General features: G+C 40.4%; 2 protein-coding genes across 3 annotated transcripts in view; both read left to right on the top strand.

The window, feature by feature from the left end:
* The first annotated feature begins 480 nt into the window (after positions 1–480).
* On the top strand, positions 481–9,720 carry LOC116726891 (uncharacterized). Of its 2 annotated transcripts, XM_032573837.1 has the most exons (5): positions 481–2,183; positions 2,312–2,479; positions 4,716–4,780; positions 4,864–4,927; positions 9,476–9,720. In XM_032573837.1, the coding sequence occupies exons 1-5, from the start codon at positions 675–677 to the stop codon at positions 9,587–9,589; spliced, it is 1,920 nt and encodes a 639-aa protein (XP_032429728.1). In that variant the 5' UTR covers positions 481–674; the 3' UTR covers positions 9,590–9,720. The 2 variants fall into 2 exon arrangements, with proteins under 2 accessions (XP_032429728.1, XP_032429727.1); XM_032573836.1 differs by lacking the exon at positions 9,476–9,720 and having other exon boundaries at positions 4,864–5,241.
* A 192-nt stretch (positions 9,721–9,912) lies between these two features.
* The window catches only part of myo15b (myosin XVB), an 89,838-nt gene continuing 76,366 nt past the window's right edge, over positions 9,913–23,384 (top strand). The window contains exons 1-8 of the mRNA XM_032573826.1: positions 9,913–10,019; positions 13,510–13,603; positions 13,680–13,783; positions 13,894–13,957; positions 22,664–22,777; positions 22,875–23,036; positions 23,112–23,225; positions 23,297–23,355. Coding sequence (XP_032429717.1) covers positions 9,928–10,019; positions 13,510–13,603; positions 13,680–13,783; positions 13,894–13,957; positions 22,664–22,777; positions 22,875–23,036; positions 23,112–23,225; positions 23,297–23,355 — 803 coding nt within the window. The 5' untranslated portion in view covers positions 9,913–9,927. The remainder of the gene's footprint in view (positions 10,020–13,509; positions 13,604–13,679; positions 13,784–13,893; positions 13,958–22,663; positions 22,778–22,874; positions 23,037–23,111; positions 23,226–23,296; positions 23,356–23,384) is intronic.

Here is a 23,384-nt window from a genome sequence, read left to right as displayed (position 1 = left end):
GTAACAGCATTTAGACTGATCTGAAAACAATATTTTACTGTAATTGTTTTGCACCAAAAAAAGGACAGGATTGTATTGGCACAAGAAGATTTAAATATTACTTGACATGATGGATAAATTCTGTTTCTTTTTGAAAATTTAGATTATGTTTGACGTTTTTCTCTGGAGGTAGGTATTGCAGCTTTCAGGTTCAGTTAAACAATGCCAGAAAATCTTGCCAAACGTTGCACCTATGTAGATCTGATCAGAATTGCCAAAAAATAGGAGTCAAAGAACAAAGCTGTGGAACAGAGTACTGACCTGGTTTTCCTAAGTTTAATACATTTGTTTGACCACCTGTTTTTCACTAACCTTTTCAATGTTATTTTGATTGTGACTTTGTGTTTCTATAAGAAAAACAACTAAGGATGTCTTTAAAGTTATTTTCACATTTTCATCTGTGGTCTGTTTGTATTTTTAATTTTTGTCTTTCTAGATGATTTGATTTATGACTAAATGAAAGGTTTCCTACAACTGAAGTCACAAGGTTGAAGACGAGATTCAAAGCAGAGCACAAGAAGACAAGAAAAAACAAGAAGTTAATCCAGGAGGATGCTACAAATATTGCCTGCCATAGGACTCTTGCATACTGTAGAAAGCCTCATTCTAAGCCTGTAAAAGAACCAACACACAAAATGTTTAAAAAAGTGAAGACAAATAAGGAAGCTGAAAGGGAGAAAAAACAAAAGAGAAAAGCAGTCAAACAGACAGTAGAGAAAGAAACCAAACAAAGAACTAAAGAAGAAAAAAAGAACACAAATCTACTGAAAAATAAACCCTGTTCTTTAACAGAAGCAGTTCAACCTCTGAAAGACCCTTCTATCAGTAGCATAGATGCACCACATAAGGAACTAATGCTAAAGATAACAGGAACAATCAATGAGAGGGTCCCTTCTGTAAAAAATGATTTAGATCAAGAACAAGAGATACATAAGCCAAAAATGAACAAAGGTACTGAAGACCAAAGTAAAATAATTATAAAAGCAAAAAATGAAGACACCAAAGTTATTCTGGAGCAGCAGGATGATGAAACAGTTGTCAAAGGTAGGGCACAGAGCCTACTGTTTGATAAAACCGAAATGGCATCCCTTGGACACAACACGAGAAAGGCTGTAATAAATTCTGATGAAGAAACAGAGTGGGATGTGAGTGAAGGGTTACATTTGATAACCCCAAGAAAAAGAGTGACACATTTTTTCAAGATGACTGATTGGATTCAAAAGAAAATGCCACAAAAAATAAACTTACGGAAGAAGATTTCTGCTCTGACTAAAGCAGTTGGTATAACCAGCTGGCTTCGAACCCTAAAGCAAAAACAAAGCAGCAGCAGATCTAGGGACCAAGTTTTTAGACACAGAGTGGCTATGAGGATTGTCTGTAAAACCAGGGTAGCTAGTCAAAAAAACAAAAGTTCTGCAGAGGACAAACTTAAGAAAGAAAAAGCCAGGCCCCGGGAAACCAATGGAGATGCCACAGAAGAAATAACCATGGTCAGCAATAAAGAACTAGATGCCAAATACGCAGTAGTACTTCCTAGAGTGAAAAAACTGACAAAGGCAAAGACAGCTGAGACACATAAGACAGTTCCTTCTATGTCAAATTCATCAGGAGGACACATCACTTGCAAGGCCAAACCCCCAAAGCCAGGAGCTAAACTGGTACTTCCTTCCAAACCAGATCTCAGTCTCCTGAAGTCCATGAAAAAGTCATTGTCAGAAAATTTGCTATCAGATGAAGATGTGGAAAAAAGGGGTAGTAAGTTTCTCAACAACTCAGAAGAATTATCCATAGAAAAGAACATTACCAGTAGAGCTATGTTAGAAAACCAAGATGGAGTCAGTGTGCTACGTGGTGCAAGAGACAAGCTAAAACCTTCTCAGATGTCAGTGGGAATGTTAGGCAATGGACTAACACAACCCAAGTGTGTACATACAGATGTAGAAGTGGCTGACCACACACAAAGATCTGTATCTCAATGTTCTTCAAATGAAGTGACAAGTTTTGCAAAAACAGGTGTCTGTTCATTGTATGAAGAAGAAGCAGACCAAGAAGTTGCACTGTTGATGGGTGGGAATGGATTAAATACTATTGCCCAGCCAAAGTTTCACTGGACTGGAAACAACCAGATGAGTGGAGACGCTCAGGTGTGTATCATATCTTTAATGCTATATTTAAACAAATAACTATTTATTCAGATGATTTGACACCAAAGCATCATAAAATAAATTGTTTAATAAGTTGCAACTATCTGCAAAAATCTTTTGAGTTGCAGACTTGGCTTCAGACAGAAAACTTGCTTCCCCATCAGACAGTTGAGAAGCTAACTAAGTGGACAGTCTATGATGATGATGGACAAGCTAGGACTCAGAGCAGCAGGGGACACTGGGAATCAGAAGATTCAACCCAAGAGATGGCTGAGACTCAGCTAATTAGCACACAGGTATTGTTACCTTTCCTTTAAATATTTTTACCCCTTTGTAGAATTCCTCTATTTTGCTTTTTTGTCACACTTAAAGCTACAGTATGTAACTTTTGTCCAGGAAAAGTGCATTTCTGCAGATGTCATTTGTAGAACTAGGAAGAGGTAGATGAGCATGATTTTTTCCCTTACAGACGATCCACAATACTGCCACAATATAGTGACAGATTTAACAAATATGTAATAACAGTTTTTACATAAAAGTTAAATACTGCAACTTTAATGTTCAAGTCAACAAAATGAAATCAACTATCAGACAAAATTACACTGAGTAAAGAGGAAAACTAAGTCTCAAATTATGTCATTAATTAAGGAAAAAACTGTCCATGCCAATTTGGGCAAGTGTCAAAAATTGCCACCTCAACATTTTAAAAGCATATGCCGTCTTTGCAACAGCTGCCCTTCTGGATTTGGGATCTCATTTTCATCTCATCCATCAGTGTGAGAACATCAATGTGAAAATGCTGGGTAAGACTGCTCAATAACGGGAAAAAATAAATAAATGATGAATACATTGGTCAGTGTTAAAGGGTCAGTTAATTAAAACAACTTAGTGTAAATGAGCAAGTATTTATTATATAAAAAACAGACAAAAATGACATCAGCTTTTGCAACATTTCTGGTGAAATTTGGGAGTAGTGGCCGAGTTAATTTGGCTGAGCTTAAAATAATTATTAATTTGCTGGGATGCATTTGTGAGCTTAAACACAAAGATTAAATCTTAAATTTGAAATGTTTTAACATATCTCTGCTGAAACTGTTAAATCAAATTTATTTACATTCTCATTCTCAATAAACAAACGTTAAAACTCACAGTGGATGCTCAATAGCCGAGGTGGATGTCACTACTATAGATTACGGCTTGGTGATGAGTCCAAAATGTACAGCCTATGTAGGAGAACTGATTGAATGGGTATGTCAATGCTAATTGACTCTGGCTTAAATATTTCATTGATTTCAGAAGACCTTAAGATGTCTACGTTTGTGCAATAAATGAACAAATGTTGGACACATGGGACAATGTTGATTGTTATACATTTGAACAAAATGGAGATAGAACAGACTGTGCATGTTGCCAGAGAAGGCACACAAAGAGTTCAGTAATGCTTTATTTGAAGGGTTGTGCATAACACTGACATGACACTGTCATAAACATAACACCTTTCATGAACATGGAGTCTTCATGAATATTCATGACTGTTGTCATTACGTGTCATTCAGTAAATAATTATACTTTTAATGCAAAGTTGACATTGTTTAAAATGTCTTTGTTATAACAACTTGACATAAACCTAGACCAAAATATCTACAATGGTTTGCCTCATGAAGTGGATTTTTGCACAGGAGGGTTATTGACTGCTTCAAAGCATCCAAAGTAGTTGCTAAGTGCACTCAGAAAGTTATAATATCCTCACAGGATAAAGGAGCAACCTTGTAGTCTATTATAGCCCAGATGCTTTGCCACAAGCGTCTGGTGTTTGACGAGTCGTGAAAAATGTTTTGCTCTTTCTGATGGTGCTATTTAGGTTGGCTCTGGCTGACCACCTGAGGTCCTCTCTAGGTCCAGTATGTAACTTTTACAAAAATATGTTTTATCCGTATTTAGTAATGCTGTCACCATGATGTGACAGCATGGTGTGAGACAGATAATGTGGAAAAAAAAAATCGAGCTCCTTGAACTCCTCCTTGAGCTATTATTGCTGTCTGCAAAATTACACTGCTCCTGACCTAAATCAACTAATCAGAGCCAAGAGAAGTCAAGCAACCCCTGCTATGCTGCACAATTTGCTGATGATGGAAAAATAACTTAGTTACACAGGAACATCGTTTATCGGTCCTCATCAGTGGTTATGCTAACTATCCTTAGCGCTGGTGGCAGACTATTTTGTAATGAACCAGCTGTAGCTTAGCAAAGAACAAGCGGGAGAGGGTGAGCTCAAGAGTGACAAAACAATCCTCCTGGCTCTGATTGGTTACTGCTGACTAAGTTAGTAAGAGTCCACTGGCAGAAGGCAGAAGAGTTGAATTTTTTCAGATTGTGTCTTTTTAGCCAGATATTTGTTAAAATTAGCATGATGCTAATTTTAGCGAATATGTAAAAATATATTTTTTTTTTATTTAAAAGTTATATACTGGTAGTTTTAAAGGAGATGAGATTTTCAGGTTATCATATTGTCTATAATTATGTCTACTTTAGGTTTTGATGCCTGGGAATAAAATAACAGTCGAATTGGATGAGGTAGAAGATCTTACATACCTAGAGTAAGTTTATACATCAACACATACCTACATTATTTCATTTCAACTATGTGCACTAATTCAACATTTTTGTTGAGTGTTTTTAGAGATGTGTCTGAGAGCTCTGTGCTATTGAATCTGAAGAAGAGGTTTGACCGTGACTGTATTTATGTAAGTTCCACTGTTATTCTAAACCTTTCAAATAAAAAAATGAAGAAGTACAGTATAAGAAATACAAATCAAGGAGTATTGGTAACACCTTCTCGCTCTTTGACTGCTGGAGACAGGCACCAGCACCCCTCATGACCCCACTAGGGATAAGCGTGTTAAGTATGGATCCATCCATCAATGGACGGATGTATGTATGGATGAATGAATGGGTGGATGGTAGCACCTTTGCAGATGGACTTAAAGTGTCGCTGACACAATAAATCCACTTACACAATTTAAAAAGATGAACTACTCTGTTTTCATTCAGTGAACACGAAAACAGCTCAGACACTGTGCTCCAGGACCGGTTCAAGAATACAGATTGGACTATTTTCCACCATACAGACTTGGATCAGTACGCTTCATCTGTACTGAACCATATTTCCACCACCATAGAACGTGTCACCACCTGCAAACGCATTACCATGTACCCCAACCAGAAACCCTGGATGAACCGAGACGTTCGTCTCCTGCTGAAGGCCCGCAACATCGCCTTCAGGTCAGGGGATGCACAGACTTACAGTGCAGCCAGGGCTGAGCTGAAGAAGGGAATCAAGAAGGCCAAACACCACTACAAAAGGAAGGTGGAGGATCATTTTTCTAACACCAACCCCTGACGTATGTGGCAAGGCCTTCAGATTCTCACAGACTACAAGAACCCCAATACCACCCCCGCTTCTACTGATGTCTCCTTCCTCAACGAACTTAACAACTTCTATGCTCGTTTTGAGAGAGGGAATACCACAACTGCAACCAAAGCAGCTACCACCCCAGGCCAACAGCCACTGACTTTCCTCCCCACTGACGTAGGAGCGGCTCTGAGCAGGATTAAATCCCACAAGGATGCGGGTCCTGATGGCATACCTGGACGTGTCCTCAGAACGTGCTCTGGGGAGCTGGCAGGAGTGCTGACGGACATCTTCAACCTGTCCCTGGCCCGCGCTGTGGTACCGACCTGCTTCAAGTCTACCTCCATCGTCCCAATCCCCAAGAACCCCAACCCAACCAGACTCAATGACTACCGCCCGGTAGCCCTTACCCCCATCATTACCAAGTGCTTGGAGCGGCTGGTCCTAGCACACCTCAGATCCTGTCTCCCCCCCACACTAGACCCCCACCAATTTGCATACAGGCAGAACAGGAGCACAGAGGACGCAGTCTCTATAGCGCTGCACTCTGTCCTTTCTCACCTGGACAGTAAGAACACTTACGCCAGACTGCTGTTCTTAGATTTTAGTTCAGCATTCAACACTGTCATGAACACATTCAACACTGTATTACATCACAACTCATTACCAAACTCACAGACCTCGGCATCAGTCCACTCATGTGTAACTGGTTGCTCGACTTCCTGACCAGTCGACCTCAACATGTCCGGCTGGACAACCACTTCTCATCCACCATCATCATAAACACCGGAGTGCCACAAGGCTGTTTGATGAGTCCCTTCCTCTACTCCCTCTTCACCTACGACTGCAGACCTGTCCATGGCTCTAACGCCATCATCAAGTTCGCAGACGACACCACAGTGATCGGCCTCATCAGAGATAATGACGAGGCCGCTTACAGGGAGGAGGTAGACCGTCTGGCTGAGTGGTGCGACAAAAACAACCTGCAGCTGAACACCGAGAAGACCAAGGAGCTTATCGTGGACTTCAGGAGGAACGCTGACCCACATCCACCCATCCACATTAAGGGGACAGTGGTGGAGCGTGTGGACACCTTTAAGTTCCTGGGAGTCCACATCTCCGAGGACCTGACTTGGACGACCAGCTGCTCCAAACTCATTAAGAAGGCGCATCAGCGCCTCTTCTTCATGAGGACCCTGAGGAAGAACCGCCTGTCCTCAGAGATCCTCACGAACTTCTACCGCTGCACCATTGAGAGCATCCTCACCAACTGTATTACAGCTTGGTACGGGAACTGCTCTGTCTCCGACCGGCAGGCGCTGCAGAGGGTGGTGAAAATTGCCCAGTATATCGCCGGGGCACCGCTCCCTGCCATCAAGGACATCTACAGGAAGCGGTGTTTGAAAAGGGCCGGGAAAATCACAAAGGACTCCACTCAGCCAGCACACACACTCTTTTCCCTCCTGCCCTCTGGGAGGCGTTACAGAAGCCTACGGACCAGAACCACCAGGCACCGGAACAGCTTCTTTCCCACAGCTGTCACGCTTTTGAACGCCTCCCGACATAAAACATAAACTATAAGGACTGTACTCCCCTATCCTCTCATACAACAATAACACATGGACTATCCACACACACACACACACACACATCACGGACTGTTTTCTTCACACACACATACAACCTGTAAATTTTATCTGCCATTATTTATCTATAATCCATTCCCTAACATTCTTGTATATTCTGTATAATCTGTGCATATAGCTCCCATATTTATATTTATACACAATATCTATATCTCTTTGCTATAACCCCTTTTAGTCCATACAGTACATACATAGTCTTGTACATCTGTAAATAAATATTTATATCTCGTAGAGCACTTCTGGATAGATGCAAACTACATTTCGTTGCTTGTACTTGTGACAGTGCAATGACAATAAAGTTGAATTCTATTCTATTTTAATAATAAATATTTCTCACAGAATACTATAAATGCGGAGTGCAGCTGTTTTTGCCTGTAGTAACTGGGTCAAACAACAGCGCCATCTTGTATCATAATCAGGGTAAATCAAACCTTTAACAACCAAGGCAGAGAATCAGCAGTGGAGGAAGTTGTAAGGTTTCAGATAAGATTTGAGCAATTTATGTGCAGTTTAGGAGGAAGAAGCTGGATGGAGTGATGAAAAAGAGGGAGCTGGTTCTACTGAAGGACTGCAACTAGATTACAACATAATATGGTTGCATCTTGCTGCACTTTTAATTTCTGATGCCTTAGTTTACCTTGCCTTGATGACTGCAGCTGTATATGCCCATAAATGGGCAGACACATATTTATATATTTGAAAATGATTTCATTTCTATTTAGCCTATGTAGCTGAAATTAAATTACACATTTTCATGATTTTTCTTTTAAATAGGACCTTTATTTTTTCATTTAGGATTTGTATCTCCCACGATATATTGCCTGTTTGGGGTATAAAAAAAATACACTTTTGCATGTTTGTAATAAGTTATGAAACACATTTTAAAATATTGTAAGCAATGAATCTACCTTGTTTTTGTATGTTTTGTTTTTTTTTTAAAAAATACCACAAATCAATCTCAATTCAATTTATATAGCAGCAATTAACGAATGTCTCAAGTTAGCCAACAATAACGACAACAAAAAAATCAATTCAACCCAATCATTTTTATTAAGCATGCATGTAGAGACAGTGGACTGGTAAACCTCTCCTTTAACAGGAAGAAACCTCCAGCAGAACCAGAACCTGACTCAGTACAATGGTCAGTCTGCCACTACCCCTAGAAAATATGCACCAAAATACCCTGAAATCATACATAATACACTATAAATTAAAATAATCCATGTTTGAGGGTAAAATAAAGCTTAAACAATGTTTTAATAGTTATTATGTATAAATTCAATGACTCAAAATAAAAGAAAATCTGAGTGTAACTATTTTTTTTTGTACCCCTAACTGGGCAACATATCCCCCAGGATACAGAAATTTCATGTCTTGTTATCTAAGCTGTTTAAATGTAAATCAAACATATTTTTTTAAAAATATACATATATTAAATCACTCTTAAAGAACAACATTTTACAAAAGCAAGCCCTCTCATATCAGTATGTATATGAAAAATAACATACCTCACAAAGTATGTCTTTATCCACAAAGTCCGCCATTTTGAACTTTATACCTGTATCAGTTTGTTTTTGAATGCTGGCATAAGGTCTCGTGACCTCAATATTTTCCCCAATGCCCCGCTAAGTGTACCCACAGGATACGAAACCCATTTAAGGGTTATAAAAGCCATTTATTATATGGCTCAAATGAATCTTGTAGCAGTCCTTCAGTAGAACCAGCACCATCTTCTTCATCACTTCATCCAGCTCCTTCCTCCAAAACTGCAGATAAATCATTTAAATCTCACAACTTCCTCCACTTTTGTGTATTCATTCTTAGTTGTTAATGGTTTGATTTACCCTGATTATGATACAAGATGGCGCTGGCATTTGACCCAGTTACTACAGGCAAAAACAGCAACACTCTGCATTTATAGTATTCTGTGAGAAATATTTATTAAGAGCTTTTGTGTACTTAGAATGAAAGCACAGTAGTTCATCTTTTTAAGTCTTGTAAGTGGATTTATTGTGTCAGTGACACTTTAAACCTAGGCTTCTAACAATTCAGAAACAAAGAATTTCCAATTAACTTAAACAAATCATACTTTACATTTAGTTCAAAAAACTTAGACTGTAATTTGTGTAGAAGCTTGTTGTAACTGTTTATGGTTAACAGTAGATTCAATTCTTACTAAATTACTCAATCTTTGCGATGGCTGTGTACTTAGCAAATATTATATTTTACTCCAGACCTACATTGGAAACATCCTATTGTCCATCAATCCCTTCAAGTCGCTCACCATTTTCTCTGAGGAAGTGAGGCAGCAATATGAGGGCAAGGAGCAAAATAAAAACCCACCGTGAGCAGACTTTTCTCAAATTGCGCTTGCTTGTTTTTCTATATTTTCATGTACATTTTATGTCATCTGGTCATTTTTCTGTTTTTGCTTTTCAACAGCTTAACTTATTTGAGTCCAATATGCCTATTTCTTAACACCACACAGTATTTTCTGCTATAGTCTTGTACAAGATATTATTATTGTTCATCTTATTTCTTCATAAATTGTTTTAACACTTTAACAGCTTTTTGTGTGAACCTTTATATTTGTTGGTATTTATTGTCCCCCATTTGAGGGACAATAAAGGCTGTTTCTATTCTATTCTATTCAAAAATGTGTCCTGTCTTAGTGCTGATTTAAGACATGTTTATGTGTCTTAGCCATGTGTATGCCATAGCTGACTCCACCTTCCGGCTATCTCAGTCCTCAACACAAGACCAATGCATCATTGTGAGGTACGAATGAAAATACAGTTTTATAATTTTTTGTTTTTTATAAATTTTTAACATTCAGGACTTGGCTGCGTCCAGTCAATTGGTGAGTGTTCTTTCAGTAGTAACAAAATTCAGCATTAATTTAAAGTCTTTGTCACATTTCCTGGAAATGAGTGGGGGAAAATCCATACTTCTAGATGCAATTCTCATAGAATCAGTCTAATTAGTCTAGTGTGTGGTAACACAATACAGCCTTGATTCTCAGTGCGTGACTCATCAGGAAATTACTAATTTTCAGAGGTCTCATTGTTTACGTGTTTTGACCGACTGGAATTTGTTGATGGTCCGTAAATGAATGAACAGAATGTTCATTTAAGGACATGAACTTGCTCCATGAAGAAAGCAACTGTGAAAAGCTGGGGTACTTTCAGTAAAGAGCCATTACAACAGCTGAAGACATCTGTAAATTTTGTTGTTATTTTTCTGTGGCACCAGTGGGTCTTTTTTCATTAGCAGCCGGAGAGGAAGGAGGATAGAGAGAGAAGGGAAAACATGCAGTATTTGGCCTGGGGTCAGGACTCATACCAGTGAAGTGACAGTGTAGTACCACTCTCCACCTCCCATCTGTAATTTTGATTGGCTACTGAAATTTGTGATTCAGATGACATTGTCCAATCACAATCTTATTTAGCTAACAACAATTTAGCAAAAATAAATAGTATAGGCTGCCCTCGGACTAATAATGACTGAACAGATTCACCCTGTAGCTTTTGATGCAAAAAAAACAGTGTGCTTAATACATTTTTCTTCAATTCAACATACATGAAATTGTTCAAAGTACAAGGTGGAGAAAGTAATGCTTGCAGTTCATGTAATATGATATAGTAAATTTTCTTTTAACACAGGTAGATTGCTGGATATTACAGTACACAACAGGCCAACCTGGTATTCAGTGCCATCATTACCCAGTTCATGTTTCTGTTGAACATCTAATAAGAGTTAGTGTTAATATTTGTTAAATGACTAACTCCAGGCAGATTTGATATTTGACACTTAACTAGAGTTAAGGTACCAACTCTCCAAGAAGAGTTAAATTAACACTCTCTGATGTGGATCCATACTAAACTTTCAGTAGAAGTCTGGTAGATTTTTTAAGCAGTGTCTTGATGAAGACACTGTTGCAATAATTGACTAAACTTAAATGCATGGATGTTTCTCAAGATCTTGTTGAATGACAAAATCTAATGACAATAATTTACCTCTCAACATTACGATTCTAGATCTCAGAAGTGCTTACATTGAAAAATTACATAGAGTGAACCCCTCTGAGCTTTTTTGATCATTAAAGCAGTCTGCTGCCAAGTTGCTATCAGTCGGTGTTTGGGGCACTCGGGCAGTCATTCATCCAGTGTTCAAGTTGTCAAGAAACTTGAAAATATCACTTGATAATTATGTGTCATTGGAAGATTAACACCTGGACACCAATTATAAAGTCTTAGAAATGCAAACATTTAAAAAAATTTAAATAAGCAATGCTTAGCCTGGCAGGGGCACAAGTAAAGCCTGGTGGCTAGCAAGGCTTATAATACAATGGGGGACACCCTGCAGATATTATCAGTGTTTATTCAGTAAAATAAACATGTTTCACAACATACTTCATAACCAGTGGCATTCTCTCCTATGATCTGTTTAAAAATACAGTCTCAGATCAACAAAGCCCTCCAGTAAGTCAGGAGCTTTATCAGGGAAAATATAGCCTACATTTGCTTTGCATTAATCTCCACATGATGACAATGATACAGTATGATCTGATTAAATATGATATTCTTGATTAATATGAGTTGTTGCTATATTGTTGTACAGAGTTTTAAGATCTTACACAGTGTGCCCCTTTTTAACTTTTTTTTTAAATATTTTTTTTTTACTCTAGGGGCCTTTATTTGATAGTTAATTGGCAGGAAAGTGGGTAATGAGAGAAGGGGAAGACATGCGGCAAAGGTCGACAGGCTGGGAATCGAACCTGCGATGGTCACCCACATATGTGGGTTGTGCTTAACCCCTGCACCACCACAGCACACCCAGCCCCTTTTTAACTTTGAGTCCCTGCCCCTCCGAAGGTCTCTACATGGCCCTGGTTTTACAAAATGGCATAACTTATTAACAACTCCGCATTCTGAGTCGCAAGCACAACATTCATATCTCATGCATTTTACACAGACATATTCCAATTTATGCATGGACAAAACTGAAATACTGCCACTTTACTATACAGGGTTCAAAACTCAGTTCATACAGTCTGATTTACTAGCACAAAATATTTATGACTGGAATTTGTGCCCAAACATCTGCCTTAAAGCAAGCACAACATAAGTATGGTCCATATGTACTTATATAATAAGTACATACGGTATGTACTTATTATATATATATATATATATATATATATATATATATATATATATATATATATATACTGCTCAAAAAAATAAAGGGAACACTTTAAGTGTTAAACACCTGTTTAAGTGTTCCCTTTATTTTTTTGAGCAGTGTATATATATATATATATATATATATATATATATATATATATATATATATATATATATATATACTGTGTATATATATATACTGTATATACAGTACAGACCAAAAGTTTGGACACACCTTTTAATTCAATGAGTTTCCTTTATTTTCATGACTATTGACATTGTAGATTCACACTGAAGGCATCAAAACTATGAATAACACATGTGGAAATATGCACTAAACAAAAATGTGTAAAACAACTGAAAATACCCCTTATATTCTAGTTTCTTCAAAGTAGCAACCTTTTGCTGTGATTACTGCTTTGCACACACTCTGCATTTTCTTGATGAGCTTCAAGAGGTAGTCACCTGAAATGGTTTTCACTTCATAGGTGTGCCCTGTCAGGTTAATAAGTGGGATTTCTTGCCTTATAAATAGTCATGAAAATAAAGAAAACCCATTGAATTAGAAAGGTGTGTCCAAACTTTTGGTCTGTACTGTATATATATATACACACGTTGACCTTAAAACTGTGACTATGTTGTGACAGTTTGGTATGAGACAGAACATTTGTGAAAAGATTGAGCTCCTTCCAGTGCTTCCATTGCCCTATGAAGAAATACATCAAAAGCAATTGGTCAACAGCAACCAATAAGAGTCAGTAGGAGGGTCTTAGAGCTGTCAATCAAGCTCCTGTATGTCCTGCTCAGTATGGAGAACCACCTTACTCTTCCAGAAAAACTGTTTATCCATCATTATCTGTGGACATGCTAGTTAGGCTGAGAAGTCATGATAGGCTCTGTTATCAAAAACAGAGTCTGTCATTTCTTAACTCCATTATTAGGTATTTTGACAAATGATTGATACTTTTATAGATTCAATTCTAATATTTCTTTGAAGATTTTGAAGAGTCTCTTAAGTTTAGGAAGCTATTTCTCCTCAGGTTTTCTATGATAATTTGACCAAAACATTTCTTGTTATTCAGTGGACAGAGTGGTTCTGGAAAGACTGAAGCTATGAAGCATATAGTCCATTACCTCAGCTCAATGTGTCAGGACAGAAATGACAACCTAAGACAGGTAATTCAAAGTTGTAAAAAAAAAAATCAGTTATCATTTTTGCTTTCATGTGCACTTGTTTTCATTTCTTAATTAGCCGATGGAAGCCTTTCCCATCTTGGAAAGCTTTGGGAATGCCAAGACCATTCTTAACAACAACTCCAGCCGATTTGGCAAGTATCTTCACATTCACATACTCCAGTAAGTCCACCAATTATTACTTAATTCAGGAATATTTGTAGATTGATCTCTTATCATGACTGGTAAAATTGATTGCAGCTATTTTTTTAATTTGGCCTCCTGGTTGACAGTGGAGTTGTTGTAGGAACCTCACTGTCTAACTATCTCTTGGAGAAGTCGAGGGTTGTCTTTCAGGTAAGTCTGCTTTGTCTAAAAAACATTTTTGACAGAAACTGTAATATGTCAGAGGCGTTGGTCTTGAAAATACAAAATACAAGAAAAGATTTGAATGCATAGAATATATATTCTAGATTTTCACTGTTAGTACTACTTCAAACCTCTTCATTTCTGAGGGGTGTATATATCTACAGTAAGTTTGGCACAAATTGAAAGATTTTAGCATTATCTTACTGAATTCTAATCACAAGTCAGTTGTTACTTTTATATGCATACATATAAGAAACTATGTAACTGTTTTCTCAGTGGAAAGACTTGGCATTTCACAAGTATATACACTGCTCAAAAAAATAAAGGGAACACTTAAACAACACAATATAACTCCAAGTAAATCAAACTTCTGTGAAATCAAACTGTCCACTTAGGAAGCAACACTGATTGACAATCAATTTCACCTGCTGTTGTGCAGATGGAATAGGCAACAGGTGGAAATTATTGGCAATTAGCAAGACACACTCAATAAAGGAGTGGTTCTGCAGTTGGGACCACAGACCACTTCTCAGTACCTATGCTGTCTAGCTGATGTTTTGGTCAGTTTTGAATGTTGGTGGTGCTTTCACACTCGTGGTAGCATGAGACAGACTCCACAACCCACACAAGTGGCTCAGGTAGTGCAGCTCATCCAGGATGGCACATCAATGCGAGCTGTGGCAAGAAGGTTTGCTGTGTCTGTCAGCGTAGTGTCCAGAGGCTGGAGGCGCTACCAGGAGACAGGCCAGTACACCAGGAGACATGGAGGAGGCCGTAGGAGGGCAACAACCCAGCAGCAGGACCGCTACCTCCGCCTTTGTGCAAGAAGGAACAGGGGGAGCACTGCCAGAGCCCTGCAAAATGACCAGCAGGCCACAAATGTGCATGTGTCTGCACAAATGGTTAGAAACCGACTCCATGAGGATGGTATGAGGGCCCGACGTCCACAGATGGGGGTTGTGCTCACAGCCCAACACCGTGCAGGACGCTTGGCATTTGCCAGAGAACACCAGGATTGGCAAATTCGCCACTGGCGCCTTGTGCTCTTCACAGATGAAAGCAGGTTCACACTGAGCACATGTGACAGACGTGACAGAGTCTGGAGACGCCGTGGAGAGCGGTCTGCTGCCTGCAACATCCTTCAGCATGACCGGTTTGGCAGTGGGTCAGTAATGGTGTGGGGTGGCATTTCTTTGGAGGGCCGCACAGCCCTCCATGTGCTCACCAGAGGTAGCCTGACTGCCATTAGGTACCGAGATGAGATCCTCAAACCCCTTGTGAGACCATATGCTGGTGCGGTTGGCCCTGGGTTCCTCCTAATGCAGGACAATGCTAGACCTCATGTGGCTGGAGTGTGTCAGCAGTTCCTGCAAGATGAAGGCATTGAAGGTATGGACTGGCCAGCCCGTTCCCCAGACCTGAATCCGATTGAGCACATCTGGGACATCATGTCTCGCTCCATCCACCAACGTCACGTTGCACCACAGACTGTCCAGGAGTTGGCGGATGCTTTAGTCCAGGTCTGGGAGGAGATCCCTCAGGAGACCATCCGCCACCTCATCAGGAGCATGCCCAGGCGTTGTAGGGAGGTCATACAGGCACGTGGAGGCCACACACAATACTGAGCCTCATTTTGACTTGTTTTAAGGACATTACATTAAAGTTGGATCAGCGTGTAGTGTTATTTCACTTTAATTTTGTGTGTGGCTCCAAATCCAGGCCTCCATTGATTAATAAATTTGATTTCCATTGATGATTTTTGTGTGATTTTGTTGTCAGCACATTCAACTTTGTACAGAACAAAGTATTCAATGAGAATATTTCTTTCATTCAGATCTAGGATGTGTTATTTGAGTGTTCCCTTTATTTTTTTGAGCAGTGTAGATTCAGTTTGACTTTCACAATATCCTAAAAAGGTTCAACTCATACGGCAAGACCTAGTCAGACACTTATCAATGTCATATTTACAACTAAACCTAAGAGGATAATAAAAGCTTAACATTTTCCTCCAATGGCCATAAACTCACGTTTGATATTTAACGATACTGACTGAATAAGATTCCAAAGAATGCTTGTTTGGAGCCATCTCCTGAAATGTACATTGTATATTTTTTATTTATTTAAAAAATTACCATCATAAGAGCTTTTATCACAGCTCCTGAATCTGATCCCTCTGTTTTGGTCCCATTTGCTGTTGTTTTTACATAGTTTGAATGTGTGGCTCTTTCATTATTAGAGGATGGTTTGGATATGTTACATGCTCAGGACTCCCCTTGATTCTGTCACTCTACATTTTTTAAAGAATTACTTTCTAGTAAAGGACAGTCTGTTCTTGCCATTATTAATTGGAGTCTGTCTGCTGGTGTGATTCTTGCTCATTTTAAGCATGCTGTAGTGCAGCTACTGCTTAAGAAATCCGGCATTGATCACACTGCCCTGACTAATTACATGCCTATTTAAATGTTGCCATTTCTTTCAAAGGGTTCAGGGAAAATTGTTTTTGTCATCGGAACGAGTTTTACTAATTACTGCAACCAGATTTTTTGAGCCATAGGAAGCAATAATGACTCCAACATTTCTTGGGAGGAAGGGTCCAACAGTGAAGGGTTGGAGATGGACATCTGTCTCCTCCAAATCACTGAATGCTAATATACAGATCTATGTATGTAATAGTTATACATCTTTAATTCTGGCTTACTTCAAATAATCCAGTTACTTTAAAGCAACTGGTTAAAGTTCTGTGTGTGCTCTAACATATGAATGTTCAGAGTATGTCTTTCTTTAGCCAGGCTTTCATTTCCACATCTTGAGTTCCATTTTTCTAATTCTGATTACTATTCAGCATTTTTACATTATAATTTTGCGTAGAGGGATTATCAGTCAACATCATGCTGAATCAGCAGCCTGTGCATGTTGCAGGCAAGCACATATTAGAGCTGCAAGCATCATTGGGGTCCTCACAGTTCAGCACCACTCTGGCCTCGTTGCGACAGCCAGAGCACCAGCTACCCCACCCACTCGCCATCGTCAATGCTCTCCCGCATTCCGGTAAATCATGTGAACTTTGGTGCAAATCAGATGATACATGTCTGATTTAGAGACAACCGTAGACAAACGGCGAGGGACTGGAATTCGCCATTCAACCGCGTCCACACGCTCCAGCTAGCAGCCAGTGTTGAGAGAAGGATTTACCATCATGTTGTTCTCTTTCATTAAACACAGGTATAAATCTGCGTGAACCATACAGTAAAAGGAAGAGAACTAGTTGGAAAAAAGGTGACTTCCTGTTGAAAGGGGGTCTGGCTAAGGTGATGCCACCAATTGGTCAACATGTGAATGTGATGAGTTCTGATCTATGATGATATAAGGAAAGTTTGATGAAGCCAGGAGCTTATGCAGGGAAGTTATTCCACTTTGATGTTTCATGGCGAATTGCAAGTTTTGACGGTTGGCCACACCCACAAGCTTTGATGTACAAAAAACATTTCGATAGCTATTGACCTTTCATGCCTCAAGACTGTGCTGAATAATTGTAAAGTCTGTAAGTTAAAAGCTGTGGGAGAAGTTTGTTCAGATACAACATGTGTAACAGACAACATGGCGACATTGATCCAAAATGACCAACTTCCGTGGGATTTAGACCATGGCACTCGGAAACCTTTTCTTAGGTCCTGTCACAATTTATATGTGTATTCAATTTCATGTTTATCCATCAAAGCATGGCTTGAGGGCTGGTTTATTAAATATTCTAGGGGGTTGTTGAGCAAGGATCGATCACAGTGAGTTTGGTGCAGCTCGGCTGAAATATGTGGAATTTAGAGCCAAACGTATAGCAACGGCTTTGCCTGTGACTTCGCCCCGCCACTACGGCCACACCCACACCCTCCACCAAAAACTCTTGGCACTTTAAAGCAAGTGAGACCAACTAGTTATCTGTCATCTGACACAAGATCATCATGATTAGGTCAAAGGAGTCAGAGATACAGCTTTCCATGTAAAAGAAATCCAGCTGAAATACCATTGCCATTTTTTTCTAGTGTGTTATGTTTTTCTTTACTCAATAACTAATATAATTTCATATGCAACAGAGTAACATTATTCTAACAAACAAAGAAGTAAAAGTTCAGATTAAAACAGTTCAAACTGTAAACAGCTTAAAGGACAAATTAGACAAATTGTAATTAACAGCAAATTGTAGCTTTGGAGCTACAATTTTGACTCTATGATCGCCGATCTCCGACTCATCCCAGAGATCTCCAGAACACCGGAGGCTGCTCACTTCTCCCGGCCGGGTGGAAGTGTACGCAGGCCGCGACGAGAACGTAAACAAAGGCGGGGTAAGCGTGGAGGGGTGCGAGCTAGGCTAAAGCTAACACCACATCGGCTCCCTTTACCCAGCATTTTCCTCGCCAATGTCCGTTCTCCGGCTAATAAAATGGACGAGTTACGACTATCCATCACGAGTGACAGACGGATTATGGACTCAAATGTCATGTTTTTCACTGAAACATGCCTAAACAACAGCTGCCCGGACAATGCTATCCAGCTAAGTGGACGCCACACACACCGAGCCGACAGGACAGCAGATGAGTCCGGCAAGACCAGAGGCGGAGGTTTGTGCATTTATATTAACAAAGCTTGGTGCACAGACTCTGCTACTACCGAGAGTCACTGCTCACAGAATGTGGAGTTTTTAATGGTCAAATGCAGACCTTATTACCTCCCAAGGGAATTCACCTCGATCATCCTCACTGCAGTGTACACACCCCCCCCCCCCGACGCGCCGAAGTCGGTGAGGCACCTGCTGTGGGAGTGCAAAAGGACTTTGCTGAGATGTGGCTCACCCTAGCCACCATCAAAGACGCCATTTGGACCTCCAGAAACTTGCTGGTGAGCAGGCGCAGGCAGATGCCCCCCCGTGGCTGTGATCCGGATGGCGGCAGAAAAAAGAGAAACATCAAGGGCTACAGGTGGCGCGCCAAGGACACAGCCACCAAGAAGAATCGCCTGCGCCTCCGTGGACGAAGGAGCCGGCGCTCCACGAGCAGAGGTCCAAGCAGCGGCGGCCTGGCTCTCCGGGTGAGGCAGGAGGGAAGGAGCTTCAGGGCAGGCTTCCCCTCTGAGCACCAGCGCTGTTTGGAAGGTCGGGGCTGCCCCGGACTTTGGAAGGAGTCACCCCGGTCTTGCTCAACTTTTAACACACAGAGATTTTGTATTTTATATTCTTGTTCTTAGTTTCTTTTAGTGTAAACTGATGAATTTGTAAATTTTTGAAAATTTCTGTATAATTGTAATATGTAATGTTTTAAATGCTTAAAGTAACAATAAAAATTTCCGAAAGAAAAAAATTTCTCCCTGTTCCTCACACCTCGGTACTTACCACTCATCCAACGTGTGAAACCTACCGTGGGGACAGTAAAGGTGTGGCCAGAGGGCTCAGACGCTGTGCTCCAGGACTGGTTCAGGAATACAGATTGGACTATTTTCCACTATACAGACTTGGATCAGTACGCCTCATCTGTACTGAACCATATTTCCACCACCATAGAACGTGTCACCACCTGCAAACGCATTACCATGTACCCCAACCAGAAACCCTGGATGAACCGAGACGTTCGTCTCCTGCTGAAGGCCCGCAACATCGCCTTCAGGTCAGGGGATGCACAGACTTACAGTGCAGCCAGGGCTGAGCTGAAGAAGGGAATCAAGAAGGCCAAACACCACTACAAAAGGAAGGTGGAGGAACATTTTTCTAACGCCAACCCCCGACGTATGTGGCAAGGCCTTCAGATTCTCACAGACTACAAGAACCCCAATACCACCCCCGCTTCTACTGATGTCTCCTTCCTCAACGAACTTAACAACTTCTATGCTCGTTTTGAGAGAGGGAATACCACAACTGCAACCAAAGCAGCTACCACCCCAGGCCAACAGCCACTGACTTTCCTCCCCACTGACGTAGGAGAGGCTCTGAGCAGGATTAAATCCCACAAGGCTGCGGGTCCTGATGGCATACCTGGACGTGTCCTCAGAACGTGCTCTGGGGAGCTGGCAGGAGTGCTGACGGACATCTTCAACCTGTCCCTGGCCCGCGCTGTGGTACCGACCTGCTTCAAGTCTACCTCCATCGTCCCAATCCCCAAGAATCCCAACCCAACCAGACTCAATGACTACCGCCCGGTAGCCCTTACCCCCATCATTACCAAGTGCTTGGAGCGGCTGGTCCTAGCACACCTCAGATCCTGTCTCCCCCCCACACTAGACCCCCACCAATTTGCATACAGGCAGAACAGGAGCACAGAGGACGCAGTCTCTATAGCGCTGCACTCTGTCCTTTCTCACCTGGACAGTAAGAACACTTACGCCAGACTGCTGTTCTTAGATTTTAGTTCAGCATTCAACACTGTCATCCCATCACAACTCATTACCAAACTCACAGACCTCGGCATCAGTCCACTCATGTGTAACTGGTTGCTCGACTTCCTGACCAGTCGACCTCAACATGTCCGGCTGGACAACCACTTCTCATCCACCATCATCATAAACACCGGAGTGCCACAAGGCTGTTTGATGAGTCCCTTCCTCTACTCCCTCTTCACCTACGACTGCAGACCTGTCCATGGCTCTAACGCCATCATCAAGTTCGCAGACGACACCACAGTGATCGGCCTCATCAGAGATAATGACGAGGCCGCTTACAGGGAGGAGGTAGACCGTCTGGCTGAGTGGTGCGACAAAAACAACCTGCAGCTGAACACCGAGAAGACCAAGGAGCTTATCGTGGACTTCAGGAGGAACGCTGACCCACATCCACCCATCCACATTAAGGGGACAGTGGTGGAGCGTGTGGACACCTTTAAGTTCCTGGGAGTCCACATCTCCGAGGACCTGACTTGGACGACCAGCTGCTCCAAACTCATTAAGAAGGCGCATCAGCGCCTCTTCTTCATGAGGACCCTGAGGAAGAACCGCCTGTCCTCAGAGATCCTCACGAACTTCTACCGCTGCACCATTGAGAGCATCCTCACCAACTGTATTACAGCTTGGTACGGGAACTGCTCTGTCTCCGACCGGCAGGCGCTGCAGAGGTTGGTGAAAACTGCCCAGTATATCGCCGGGGCACCGCTCCCTGCCATCAAGGACATCTACAGGAAGCGGTGTTTGAAAAGGGCCGGGAAAATCACAAAGGACTCCACTCAGCCAGCACACACACTCTTTTCCCTCCTGCCCTCTGGGAGGCGTTACAGAAGCCTACGGACCAGAACCACCAGGCACCGGAACAGCTTCTTTCCCACAGCTGTCACGCTTTTGAACGCCTCCCGACATAAAACATAAACTATAAGGACTGTACTCCCCTATCCTCTCATACAACAATAACACATGGACTATCCTCACACACACACACACACATCATGGACTGTTTTCTTCACACACACATACAACCTGTAAATTTTATCTACCATTATTTATCTATAATCCATTCCCTAACATTCTTGTATATTCTGTATAATCTGTATAATCTGTGCATATAGCTCCCATATTTATATTTATACACAATATCTATATCTCTTGCTATAACCCCTTATAGTCCATACATACATAGTCTTGTACATCTGTAAATAAATATTTATATCTCGTAGAGCACTTCTGGATAGATGCAAACTACATCTCGTTGCTTGTACTTGTGACAGTGCAATGACAATAAAGTTGAATTCTATTCTATTCTATTCTAAATATAACTTATTACTTTCGACCCCGTACGGCAGAACCAAAATACAGTATATGTTTTCCACATTGTGAAGTGCTTCTACTTTTTGCGTTATCCAGAAAGGTAGCATGTACAGTAAAATATTATGATTTTATTTATTTTGGTTCACACAATGAGCCACTGACGATTTTCATCATAGTACCGGCAAGAATTTAAAACTAGTTTCATTCCTGCCTACAACTCCATTACAGTTGGACATATGTTTAACCAATTATTAAATGCACTTCACCTAACACATAAATTACCCTGGAGAACATTTATGTTTTTTCCTAGTTCACAGCTACAGCTCAACAGAAGTCTCAATGTCCATATAATACAGCATGACATATTATTGTTAGGACTAAAATAAGAGGGGCAGCACATTTCCACAATATCTCAAAATAAGATTAACTGACAGGTATCTTTTAGAACACTGATGGATAGCGTGTAATATGATTAAACAGTAATTAATAACACCACTATGAGCAAAATCAAACTAAACTGCAACCATAAATATTACTACATATTAAACATTTAAAGCTGCAGAATATTTGAGGTATAATAAGGGATCTTTTTTCTATTCTTAATGATTTTTTTCTCCACTTTATTTTATTTTGATAATTATTTATCCAACCTTCAGAAGTAGAGGCACCTATTGTCACAGGTGCTGCATCCATTGTTGTTTCTATAGTTGAAGCTAAAATCTCAAAATTTTAAGCTGTACCTGCAGCATGGGCTGTTCACAGTCCAAATCTTTGTCTAAGATAAATTAAAGTATGCAATTTAAAATATCTTTAAACTAGAATTAATTTGACTGTAGTGAACATAGTGAGACAGCATTTTACAAACAATGCAATGAAATCTTTGCTTTCTCTCTTGTGCCTTATAAGTGATTGTAAATCAGCACATTCAAATAAAATTAAATTATTGCCTAATTTATAATTTAGGCCAATAAGGAGAGGAACTATCATGTGTTCTATGAACTGCTGGAAGGTATGAACGACTGGGACAAAGAGAAGCTGTACCTGCAGGGGGCTGAGACTTATTACTACCTAAATCAAGTAAATGAGACCAACAACATATCAATTCTTGTTTTTTCTGTTGTATTTTTTTATTTTCACTTATTATAAATGTTTCAACTTTTCTTATACCATGTAGGGTGGTGCCTGTGCTTTGAAAGGGAAACAGGAAAAACAAGACTTTCAACTTTTGCTTAAATGTTTGGAGACTATTGGCCTACATGCAAATCAAATCTCCAACATCTGGGCCATCCTCTCCTCTATTCTGCATCTTGGTAACATCTGTTTCAGCTCATATGAGGTATGTGTCTTTAAATGACACAGTCAGAATGAGATGCAAGGCATTCATATCATACCTTTGTTGGTGCTGTTTCAGAGTGAGTCATTTGAGGTGGCTCGTATCTTCAGTGAGGCAGAGGCCAGAAGGGTTGGGTCCTTGTTACAGATTTCATGTGAAACCCTTCAAACAGTAATCACTCACAAAGTCACAGTAAGTAGCTTTTTGTTAAGCAATTAGACCCACCTTGATACGCATGAGCAAACAGTTTGTTTTTGTTTTAGGAAACCAGCTATGATCGCATCTACTGCCCCCTGTCTGTGGAAAGTGCCATAGAATCAAGGTGACTAATGAGTCTGACTCATTTCCTGT

This window comes from Xiphophorus hellerii, chromosome 10, assembly GCF_003331165.1.
Source record: "Xiphophorus hellerii strain 12219 chromosome 10, Xiphophorus_hellerii-4.1, whole genome shotgun sequence".
Lineage (NCBI taxonomy): Eukaryota > Metazoa > Chordata > Actinopteri > Cyprinodontiformes > Poeciliidae > Xiphophorus > Xiphophorus hellerii.
Note: the sequence above shows the minus strand (reverse complement) of the source record. Positions and strands in the feature narration are given on the sequence as shown.